The sequence below is a fragment of the Cyprinus carpio genome, chromosome B6, assembly GCF_018340385.1.
Source record: "Cyprinus carpio isolate SPL01 chromosome B6, ASM1834038v1, whole genome shotgun sequence".
Classification (NCBI taxonomy): Eukaryota; Metazoa; Chordata; class Actinopteri; order Cypriniformes; family Cyprinidae; genus Cyprinus; species Cyprinus carpio.
In genome coordinates, this window is record NC_056602.1 from 28,143,287 (window position 1) to 28,155,442 (window position 12,156).

The 12,156-nt window shown below is 39.3% G+C and overlaps 2 protein-coding genes across 2 annotated transcripts; both read left to right on the forward strand.

The window, feature by feature from the left end:
* The first annotated feature begins 267 nt into the window (after nucleotides 1–267).
* Nucleotides 268–9,094, forward strand: LOC109052130 (E3 ubiquitin-protein ligase RNF182-like). The gene is made up of 2 exons (XM_019069598.2): nucleotides 268–647; nucleotides 6,972–9,094. Exon 2 carries the CDS (start codon nucleotides 7,679–7,681, stop codon nucleotides 8,411–8,413), a length of 735 nt encoding a protein of 244 aa, XP_018925143.1. The 5' UTR covers nucleotides 268–647; nucleotides 6,972–7,678; the 3' UTR covers nucleotides 8,414–9,094.
* A 1,669-nt stretch (nucleotides 9,095–10,763) lies between these two features.
* LOC122137568 (regulator of G-protein signaling 9-binding protein-like) lies at nucleotides 10,764–11,885 on the forward strand. The gene is made up of 2 exons (XM_042725200.1): nucleotides 10,764–11,032; nucleotides 11,212–11,885. Exons 1-2 carry the CDS (start codon nucleotides 10,831–10,833, stop codon nucleotides 11,745–11,747), a joined length of 738 nt encoding a protein of 245 aa, XP_042581134.1. The 5' UTR covers nucleotides 10,764–10,830; the 3' UTR covers nucleotides 11,748–11,885.
* Nucleotides 11,886–12,156: the final 271 nt, after the last annotated feature.

Consider the following 12,156-nt stretch of genomic DNA (forward strand, 5'->3'; position numbering starts at 1 on the left):
GTCATCCGCCATGTTAGTTGATTTAATAAGGTAATTTCACAGTGTTACTGTCAGGGGTGTTACTGGTTCCCAAGTGTAACACCATTGACAAGAGAGCATTCTAGAGAATAATAAAAACTAATTTTATTTCTTTAAATATGCTATTTTATTCATTATGACCTTGTATAAAACGAGAAAAAAAATACTAATCAATTAACAGGCACAGTCTAGATTTAATATGCGCAGCGCTTGATGAGTTTATGTGTTTCTGGAGGGAAACCAATGTCAGAATGATCCTTGAGTTTCTGAAAAACAACCGAATCAACGTCAAGGGAGCCTGTCTGTCATCACCGTCTTCGCCAAACAGTGCTCACGTGCGTCCGCTAAGAGAAGTCAGTTAGTTCGGCGGACTCTGGTCGGAGCTCGCGCTGGCTCCTGTTGCCACAGCAACCACTGAGGAGAAATCCGTGCAGCTTCTGATGCGGTAGCGTTACCGCAATGAGGGGGATGTAGCAGTTGTGGTCGGACAGATGGGACCTCGAGATTGACTGTGACTCACCACAAAGCGACGAGGAAAGGATAATGTGGCGGTTATAGTCGATTGTTAGATTGGAGTGGACGGACGAGGCTGGAAACGACTGTTTTCGAGCCGCAATCAAGACCTGAGGGTGAGTGTCACTGGCGATAACTGCGGATTATAAACGTTTACAGCTTATGATATAAACCTTGAGTGTTGGCAATAAATTATTAAATTACTTAAAATGTTTATACGCATTTTCAACGCATAAACAACGCTTCAGCGCGACGCATTCGACGGACAAATAGCCACGACGTCGCGGAACGAGTGAGGCAACATGTGAGGCAAATTAGTTTTAATAAGTAACGTTAATCAGATTTATCCGAGCTGTCATTTAAATACTAAAACAGCTTGTGAGCAAGAAAAGCGGCGGCGCGACGTAAAATCGTCAAATAACAAACATCGTAATGCTCGCCGCGACAGATAACAGTTACCGTTATTTATGCGATTAGCCACAACTTGTGTTTGTTTAATGCAAAAACTAGAATCGTTTTATAATATCAGTACATTTGTTGTACCTCTAATAAAATCCACCCGAATCGATTAATGTAAAAAAAAAAAAAAAAAAAAAAAAAAAACCTGTTGGATCTAAACCAGCGATGGCCATTAAAAATAGCAGCTATATTTTTGTAACTAAATTATGCAAAATAGTGATTGCTGAGATTGTTGACTGGTGTTGAAATTTTATTAGTTTGATTAGTAGCCTAATATGAACCGTATCTGTAGTGGTTTTATAGACAGCTCATGTAATTAAAGGTAGGCTAATTAATTTGCATAGGTCTTCCTTATCGTTTGCAAACTGTCTCCATGACTAAACCATTGCATATATCTCTTATAACTCTCAACATTTTAACTGATGGATGTGAAAATTAGTCAAACTAATGAGTCTGTGGCTAAAAATGGTTAATAAATAAAAATAAACTTTTATTACAGTAGGCACAAATCAGTTGTCAAGAGCTGTTTGAATGATTTGAAGAGTTGTTGTATTGCGCACATGATATCTTGCAGAATCAGACTCCTCTCTAATGAACTGTGAATACAGTCCTTGAGAGAACTGAGAGTGAGAGAGTATTAGCATGTTATATAAAGTCTTATGTGGAGGATGAATTGTAATTACCTCACGAACGCTGTCATTAATAGAGTCAGTGCTAGATGCAAGACACAAACATATTATTAAAACGATTAATGCATGTTTAAAAGCATTAGAATCGCACAAAAGGGTCCAATTCTAGCTTTCATGAAAAACATGTGAGAGTCTTCTAAAGATGGATAGACTTCTAAGAAGTGCTTTGCACCTCAACCTCCAATTATACTTATTTATGGCGACAGTGTTCAGCCTTGGCAATGTTCCTGATTGCAAAATGGCATGTCTTGGCGAAACCCAGCGGTCACTTGAGGATGGGTTGATCATTTAGGACTTTAAGTGACATTACAAAATATCTCTCTTCCAAATCTGGGCCCACATATAGCTGTACCCCTTCTTTCAGGACTCAGACAGGGTCACTGTAAACTAGGCCACTAGTTACCTGTGTGGGTTGGTCTGCTTCATACCTTGGCTTCAATGAATAGAATGGCTAACTCGGATGTGAAATCTTCACTGAGCTGTCACACTAAATCAGGAACAGCAACTACAAAAAACAAGCTCTTTTTTTACTGCATGGCCAGAAGTGACAGAAAATAAGGCTCTGCTCCAAAATGAAACTGGTTTTAAAAGAGACCTCACAAGTTATTTGTATCTATAATGAAAAACCAAATGGATAAATTTGTAGATTTGACTCTGATTGCACACTGTATTTAACAGCTACTCTTTCTCGCTGTTTTTAAAAGCTTTTTTAACATATTGAACTGTTCTGAAAATGCATCTGCAATGCTTCTCTAGCAGTTTATCTTCATCACTTTCCTTGTTTTGCTGGAGAGTCTGATATCCTTCCGTTCGGTTGTCAAGACAAAGGTACATTTAGTGCTGATGTCCGGACGGCTCCGCTGGGTGCGATGAGTTACTGTCAGTTCTGGCAGAAATTAAATTGCTGGTCAAAATGAATTGACAGGAGATTTATTTAGCGGTATCGTGCATTCGGTCTCATTAGTTTTGCACAGAAATCAATTGTAGGTGCATCTCTTACTGATAATACACCACATTCCTTTGAAGATTTTAAACTAGTTGCCAATATTACTTTCTTAATACACATCCCAGATCTTATTTTGAAGCTCACATTATAAAAAAAATGCTTTGTTAGTCATATGAAACAACTTTTTGGCTGCAATCACCAGGCCACACGGGCAGATAACTACTGCCATTAGTGTTGTAGGTAATGTAGCCTTTCTAGAATCTTGCCAGTAGTTAACAGTAATTTATAGCTATTTACTGAAACAATAACTAACAATAAATAGGAATTGTAAGAATTGTTACCAGTGATATATGAAGAGACGCTCTTGAGGATGAACTTGACCTTTAGCTTCCACGTTCCAGTCAAAAGCATTTCAGAAGGGTTCCTGATGGATAAAATGGATAAAAGCCAATTTTTAACTAAATGTATATGAGTTATACTTGGAAATACATCACATTACAGAAATACAGTAAGTTGTAAATGCTGTTTGGATTGGTAATTCTGCTAGTGGTAGAGAATAATGCTTTTTTTGTGTGATTTTATGATTTTCCTTATTCTGTCAGTTTTAAATGGTCCTTCACGAGGAGATCGGTACCTTCCTGCAGAATTTAGTTTCCGTCCTGATACACTCCTATAATTCTCAAGCATCAATTACACAATTAATGTGCATTTTGTGGCACTAGTGCAAACAAGCTTCCTGTCTAGGTACTGAAAAAGAGACAAAGAAACACGACACATCTGCTTTATTCCAACTAAAATCACTTGAACACACACCACATCAAAACAATGCAAGGTACATCCCAGGAGAACTTTGGTGGGCATGAGGGTGGTCCGTTATCTAAAGGTTATTGCACTTTATTTTAATGCATCTAAAAGGAAACAGATGGGCGTAGTTATTTCTGATTATTTGTTTTTAAAACAGGCTTTATCGACATATCTAACTGAAGCCAGTCATCTGTGGTTTGTAAACATAAGTTGTTAGCCTGGAACCACCAGTTTGACTTAAATGACTGATCAGTGATGATTAACATGCATCTAGGGTCTAAATTCAGAGCATCATTAGAAGTATTCCTTTTTTTAACCCATTTAAACTTAACATGGAGTTATTATATATCCTAGAGAGTGTAATTAATTTAATGAGCTAAAAATAAAGGTTTATATGTTCAAACTAACACTGAAAATAAGAAGCATTTCAGAAGGCCTGCATGCTCCTCCAAAGGCTGACGTAAACATTGGAGCAGGCAGGTGAACTGGTATTATTTATGTAACCCCACAGGACCAGGACACAGATGGTGTTTTCCTGTGAACGCCCCTTGCATCTTTATTTCCGCTTCTCACACAAACACATAGCCTACACACAGACGCAATTATCTCCTGTGGTTACTGGCACGACAGGTCACCCAAGCAAGAAGATGACAAACACCAACTGACACTTTTCAATTTTATCACTTTTCAAATTCAATTATTTTAGAAACAGGACACTTTAGATATCCTGAACGGACAATGACCTAAGTAAATAGAAATTGATTTTTCATTAAAGAGCTCAGTATTGAGAGTATCTTAATAAACATGTTCACTTTACCTAAAAAAATAAAATAAAAATGAAGAAATTTTATTTCGTATAAAGACAATTCATGACAATTAAGGGGGTCATATGATGTTGCTAAAAAAAACATTATTTTCTGTATTTGGTGTAATGAAATGTTTATGCTGTTTAAGGTTAAAAAAAACATTACTTTCCACGTTGTTTCTCCTCTATGCCCCACCTTCTGAAACGCATCGTTTTTTACAAAGCTCATGGGTCTGAAAAGTGAGGTGTGCTCTGATTGGCCAGTTATCCAGTGCCATGTGATTGGCCGAATGTTTCAAGCATCTGACGGAAATGTTACGCCCCTCAACATATACTGTTATGGCGTGTCCCGGTCAGAACACTGGCATTACAGGACAAAAACAATAAAACCCATTACAAATGAGGCAGTTGTTGCATCCAGTGGGGACATAATTACTGATTGTAATTACCTATACTGTCTTTTTACGCGTTGCATATCGCGCCACATAAACATAAAACCATGTCTGCATTTGTGATCGGAGAAACGACAAACAAGTGCTACTCTACACTGCTCAAAATTCACGTTTGAATCATCAGTGGCAAATCCTTCACGTATGTAAACCTACTTACATACCGTGAGTCAGAAGCACCAGACAGTCCTTGCAAAGAGTGAGGAACGGCCTGCGGCTTGAGTGAGCGGCATGTGACGACCCCGGGCTGGACTCTGCTTCGTCCACGGTGAAAGCCGATCTGGCAATCCACAGTGCGAAGTTGATGTATTTTCCTCAGTGACCAGCACAGATCAGCTCTAGGCATGACGGAGCGGGTAACGTGCTCTTTTGGAAGGCCAAACAAAGTAATTTCACTTTCATAATGAAAACAGAGCTTCTCCATGAAATGGTGCCGGCGGCAACAGCAAGAATAAAAGGTACACCTTCTCTCTTTGCGTGAACATATGGACGGCGTTATGCAAATCTTCCCACTTACTGACGTAGAGATGTGGGGGCGTGTTAGAACGAGCCATTTCGGGGGGCGTGGACAAGTCTTAACTTTTATAAAGAACATCTCTTTGGATTTGAGACTTTAGTCTTTGCAACTTGACAGATCTTCTTTATGCACCATGAGCTTGTAACACTTCAAAGAGAAAGGAAAAATTTTTATCGCATCATATGACCACCTTTAAGCACTTATTCACAAATTTCTCATTACATGAGTTGAGTTTTTTTTTTTTTAATTCCCATTATTCTTAATGGTTGTTTTAATTACTGTAATGTAATTAATTAATTTCTATAAGGTCTTCCCCTCACATATAAAAATAAAGAAAATTGTCCTAAAAATTATTTTCAAACTAATTTATTTTTCTTCATGTTTCTGACAGGTTTCGTAATACATGGTCCATAAATAGAAGTATTAACTAATTTAGGCAGATGCATATGTTTGCCATTCTAGGCTACACATACTCCGTTTTCTTGCCAATGTTTTTGTAAAGCCAACATGATGATAACTTCAGATCCAGCCCATGAATTTAAGCATCACACAAACTGCATTTAAAAACAGCACATTCTTCATCTGAATAAAGATCTTTATTTACAAGCCACTGAAAACTGCAACCATGTTTGCAGCCAACTATAATGAATTTAATATATTCCACTGCAACTACACTGATTACTCAGCTAAATGTAGATGTGCCCTTAGCATGTATTGACTCGCTGCTGTTTTAATGTCAAATAAATTCTGTATGACGGTTGCGTTCTTTTAACCTTCGCTCCTCTCGCTTCATCTTGGATGTCAGGTTTGACCCACTGGCTTTTATTCAACAGACTCTGCTGCCATTTACATGACCGAGCTGAGGAACCCTTAGAGACAAGCTGCCATACAATGTCAAAGTCATAATTTCAGCACATCACTGCATCCTCAACTGTTGGACACGAGTCCGTGTGAGTGTGTGACAGTCCTTATCACAGTCATCAAGGTTGGGTGGGGGGGGGTAGGCAGGGGACGCTGTATCCTCTAGCACCGCACGCATGCTATTTATAGACTGGCTTCAAATTCGAACAACCTGCGCTGTGAGACATGGAAAGAGAAAGGAGGGAAAAAAATTGTAATGTTTGGTAGTGGGAAATTAAATTTGCATGTTTGCCGCTTCTCTTGTTATCATCCACTTGCATCACTTGTTTGCCTCTCTGTCAGATTGGAGTGAGTCACGTCCACAGGGAATCAAGAAATACAGGAGCTAACTACATTTGTAATCAAATTATATAGCCTCCGTTGGCCTTCGCTTGAATGGCTTGCCACGCCTATGGCAAGTGCAAATAAGGATTTCCTTTAGCCACTATTTTAGCAAAGTAGTCAATGAAACATGCATTTTTGCCATATACAAGGATGAAACCAAATATTGAGGATAAAAGTTTAGGAATTTGACATTAAAAAGTCAACAACTAGCCACTAACCTTAATATTGGGAGGAACAACTATAACTGTTTTTGGCCGACGGTGTGCATGCTTTCTATCACACACACCCACCCCTATGTTGACATCTATACACCCGATAGGAAGGGCTTGATGAATGCAAAGGGTTTGTAGCGGTGCTGGCTCAATGACACTAGAAGGGTTTTACTTACACAAGGTAAGTACAGATATCAAGCTATTCCCTCTTACGTTCTTCAGATCTACTGTAAAGTGGTAAAATTTCGCATTTTGCAAACAATTACATTTTTATCTCAATAACACGTCTGTGTCTTCTCTCATTTTTTTTGCAGAATGAACAAAGTGCTTGGAGGGACAATGTGAGCATTCAGAGTTGAAGGTCATAATCAAGTGTAGCCATTACTGGAAGAAAATATCTGGCAGTATTCAGGAGGATCCTGCTGACTTTATCTGAATCTGCGATTCTTCCGCCTCATTCTAGAATCAGCTATGGATAACGAGACAAAAACACGCTCTGTGTCCAGACTCTGATTTTAAAGGAACTGGCAGATGCTTGCTTTGGAATGTTTTTAGACTTCTCTGATGTCAACTAACTTTATTTCTTTATTGCTTCTTTGGTTTTGTCTTTCTCTAAACCATGCTGGAAAAACCCAAGTAAGTTCTTTAACTGAGTGCGGACAGTGAATGGAGATCCTCATTTAGCATGCAATGAATTTCTCTTGTGTTTTAGTATAATCTGCTTGTCATATATACATCAGGGTGTCTTATGGACATATGTATAATATTAAGCTTTCCGTCAAGACTCAGATTTGCTTTTGTGGACTTCTAATCAGCAGTATATGCAGCAAGCTCTTAAAAAGATGAATTTAAGCAATCCGTTTTGGTGAAAAACAAACGCGAAGCAGAAAAACAAGGGCTATCGAGGACAGTGCTCAGGTGCTGCTCCTATAGCATACAAAAATTTGCTTAATTTGAACATTTGCACCTGCTTCCTGACTCTTTCGCTCCTCTCAGCTGTGGCCAAGCTCCATCTCTCAGGATGAGCCAGAAGTCCGACTCAGAGACTGAGAGCTCCCAGGCACCGGTGATTTATACGGTGGAGGAACTGGAGTGCAAGATCTGCTACAATCGCTTTGACACCCGAGCTCGCAAGCCCAAGGTGTTGAGCTGCTTGCACCGGGTCTGTGCCAAATGTCTAAAAAAGATGGTGGAGCTGGACTCGTCTCCAAGCATCATCAGCTGCCCCTTCTGTCGCCACGAGACTCACGTCCCTGACGAGGAAATCTGGTTGCTTCAAGATGACAGCAACATTTTGGCTATTCTGACTTACCAGGACCGGGCGCGTAAGAGTGGCACCACACCCACTGGTGAGGTCCTTTTGACGCCCAACAGTCTGAGCGGAGGCGAGCAGGCCCACAGCTCCTCCGACTGCCTCGTCATCACAGTCATGGAAATCCCTGGAGAGTCGCAGTCCTCGGACTCTATGAGCATGTTGCGCTTGTATCGGACGGCCAGCTTGGACTCCTTGCCTTGCCACCTGCCCGTGCAGAAGTGTCGGGCTTGGACGTCTCATTCGGTTCCTCGCTTTCTGATGGGTTTCCTCTGCCTGGTCTACTTTAGCTCGCTGCCACTGGGGATCTACTTGCTGATGATCCAGCAGCTCACGATGGGAGTGATCTTGGTCAGCCTGGTGCCCTCCACCCTGGTCCTTTGTGTGTTCTACGGCTTCTGCCAATGTCTGTGCCACGAGATCATGGAGGCCATTGCCACATAACACCCTACGGTCGGCCCTTGGGCTGATCTTTGGACTAGCAAGACCTGTAAAAGAACTAAAGCCAAATGACTGATGAATATCTATTAATTCCAGACACCATATTTTTTCCATCACACCAGATTATACCAGCATCTACTCCTTGTAACTCACCTCACATTGTATGCAGGGCCAACTGTACTTGACTTTAGCAGTTAAAGCTTGATTACCAATGCAAGCTGGAGGTATTGATTTTGGACTGCATCAGGTCGCTGTGGTTTTGTATTGTGTCTAGCTCACCCAATGGGTCTTCAACAACTGTGATATAAATAACACGCAACAGAGAATGAAGTCCTTCCACACTGTAATATGGAAACCACAGAATGTGTTCACCAATACTAGATGAATTTGTTTTCTGTTATCTTCTGAATATCTGTGGTATAATTTCAATCATTGTCTCAATGTTCTCGTTGAAGTCCCTAGTTGCCTTTGTAAGGCATGTCAATGGCCAAGCTGTAATGTATATGTAAAATAAGTGAATTTGTGTTTGTCATTGCTATGAGAATGAACAAATACTTTAAAGCCACCTATTAGATATTCAATAAAGATTCTTCCATATCTAACAGAACTCCAGATTAAACTGTGAAGTACACATTCCATACTTGATCACTGTTTAAGTATCCACCTTTTTTCTACGTCCCCTGATGCTTTGCGCAAATTATGGGAGTAATTTCCGTTTACACTAAACAATCAGCAAGGTTCGCTCTATGAATGCAAAAAGCATTTTCAAAAACCTGGTACAATGAGGTGACATTATTTTACTCACCCTTCAACCAACTGATCATTAAAAGTATTAAAATGAAAACGTATTAAATAAATTAAAAATTTAAGTGTAAAAGCATTAACAAAATACTTTAAACATTCCATGAATAACTCCTAAAGATCCTCCTATCCGCAGCAATGTTACGGACATGCTAAATATCATTATAATAATATGTGTCTATATTTCATAACAATTACATTTCACAGCATCTGTGTGAAAACAAATCAACCTGGAAAGAGACATGAGGATTTGGGAAGAAAAATTAAAGATTCTTAGTGCATTCCAGGGAATTATTCATAGTTAACCCGTATATCGTAAATTAAATTGGGAAAGCAGACCACAATTATTATTATTATTATTATTATTTTAAATATTTTCATAAAATATATAATATTTAATTTGGAAAGTTTTTCTTGTTAGGAAAAAGGTGGATAGTTCTGAAAAAGGACAACAAAAGGAAACATTGGATTTCCTTTGCAATTAGCATCCTTAAAAATAATGAATTTGGTAATTAATGAATCTTAATATAAAAGGAATACTCTCCAACATCACAATTTTAAGTGTGTGAAGTTGATTATAATTATGACCGCGGAATTATGTTAGTGCCTATTACAGCTTTGCTGTTTTGTTAACTGAATTAGCTAATATTACTGGTGTTGCTCAGGAGATTTGACCCATGGGTGCATACGTGATGCATCAAGCGACACACAGCTTTCAAACAAGCCCAAATAACCACAAGGGAGTCAATAAAGGATCTCCGTCTGTTCCTCCACAATACCATACCACTCTCCCTGTGGACAATTAACTTCACATAAACCACTGTGCACAGCACACACATTACACACACACTCCCTCAAGCACACAGATACACAGACAACCGCACATTGAAATTCATTATGCATGGATCTCTTGTTCGAAAACCTTGTCCTCTCAACACTGCATGTGTTTCTGAGAAAGAAAGAACTTTGACATAATGATCTCCAGCGCACGGTATTCTGGGAGCAAGGTTTGAACCTAATTTTAACAAGTGTCCCTAAAGACCGGCCTCTATAAAAGCTTTGGAAAAAAGAACATAAGTGAGCGTACAAATACAAGGAGGTTGGCAGAAGTGTCTCCAACGGATGTAATCACGCTGAGAAACAGGACTGTCAAAACAACTCGCAAGTTTCCGAAGGCTATGAACAGATTTCTTTGAGTCACTGTTACCAGTAAGTGGTTTTTTTATATATATATATATATATATAATTGTAGGCATACAAACGGGTGTAGCCTTTAAATGTAACATTATCACATTAAAATTATATCAGAAATATGGCTAAATAAAATGTGTTTCAAAGTGGTGCAACCGTTCTTAAAAGAGAACTTAATAAAAATAATTAACCAGGCTAATGAATGCGGCAAATAATTTCTGTGTTTAAGCAAAATAAATGGTTATGGTCTATTCATTTAATTGGGATTAGGTCAGGAAAAAGTAAAACTACAAGATTTAAAAGGGATTATGTTTTGTGTGTGTAAAACTACAAGATTTAAAAGAGGGTAATGAATAATTCTGATATTGAGACCAACAATAATTCTTAAATATTCTGCAAAGTTTAGGTCGTTCACCACACGAGTGGTAATGAATCGCTGGCAGCAGTCGGTGGTGGAGATCCAAACCAGAAAGAGGCAGGTGAATGAATGCGAGCGGGCACAGGCCGCCCTGAGCAAAGTGACAGCCTGCTTCCAGCAAATGGCCACCTCCTTGGGGAGCAACACGGATGGGAGCTTCCTTAGAGAGGAGCTGGAAGAAACCAGGACAGTAGCTCATAAAATATGCTCAGGTAAGACTGGACAAGTACAAACAGAAGACTAGCAAGAAACAGTATGGCAATGCTAGTGGTGCAGAAATTCTACATTGCCCTTTCAGTATTTTTCTGCACTGCAAAAACTAGCAGCTGGCCATATTCAATTACGCCACATTCAAACTGTTGAGAGTTGATTTGATCGACTCATGTTTCAGGGCTTCACCGGAGGCTGCCAAGTCTGCTGATAGAAACGGAGCAAGGACAAGAGGACAAAGAACAGGTTGAACGACTTTGGGTGATCTTTTTGTCCAGTTTGGAAAACTTCCAGCGGGACCTACAGAAGGTCAAAGTCTTGCAAGAGATATTCCCTCTGACCCAGCGCAAAGATCGACAAGCCCTCATCAATGCAGGTTATGCAGGTGGAACTTCGGAAGTAGCAGCTCGGGCAGCCATGGTGCAAACACCATGGTTATCAGTAGAGGAGACCCCAGGCCCAGACCTGAAGAAGCACATAATGGAGATTGATGTTCTGCTTGAAGAAATGTTTCAAAGAGTTAACGTTCCACTGTGGTCTGTTGAACCCACACAAAAAGCCTGGGTAGAAGGCATTTCGACCCAAGAAGGTGGGCAAGAAGAGGATGAAAGCTTGGAGAACATCATGGAAGTGGAGGTGGTGTCTCAAAATAATACATTAGGTTGTTGCAATCACCACAACTGCAAAGTAGGCTGTCTACTATGTCTGCTTAGCTAGGCTCTGAAACTAGGTTAAGGACAAGTTTTGAAATTGAAATACATTCTGCATTAACTTTTTTCCAATAACATTAGTTACAATTGTTGACCATTATACTCTGAAAACCTTAAATTAAACAGAACATTCTTCAAACTATATTCTTGCCTGATCAGTTGGGCACTACAAAGCTTTTATATTATATATATATAAAATAAGGATAAAGAAAACAAATCCCAAACAATGTGACAGTGTGCAGGATTCGTTTTCTTTATCCTTTAGTTTTGATCTTTTTGGTCTGTCTCTTACACACCAATCAATTGCTGTCAGGTGTGCGGAGATTGTTAGTGTATATATATAAAAATAAACAAAAAAAGAAATTTAATATTTTGGTCTTATTTTCCCTCCCTTTACTCCAATAATTTGGGACACA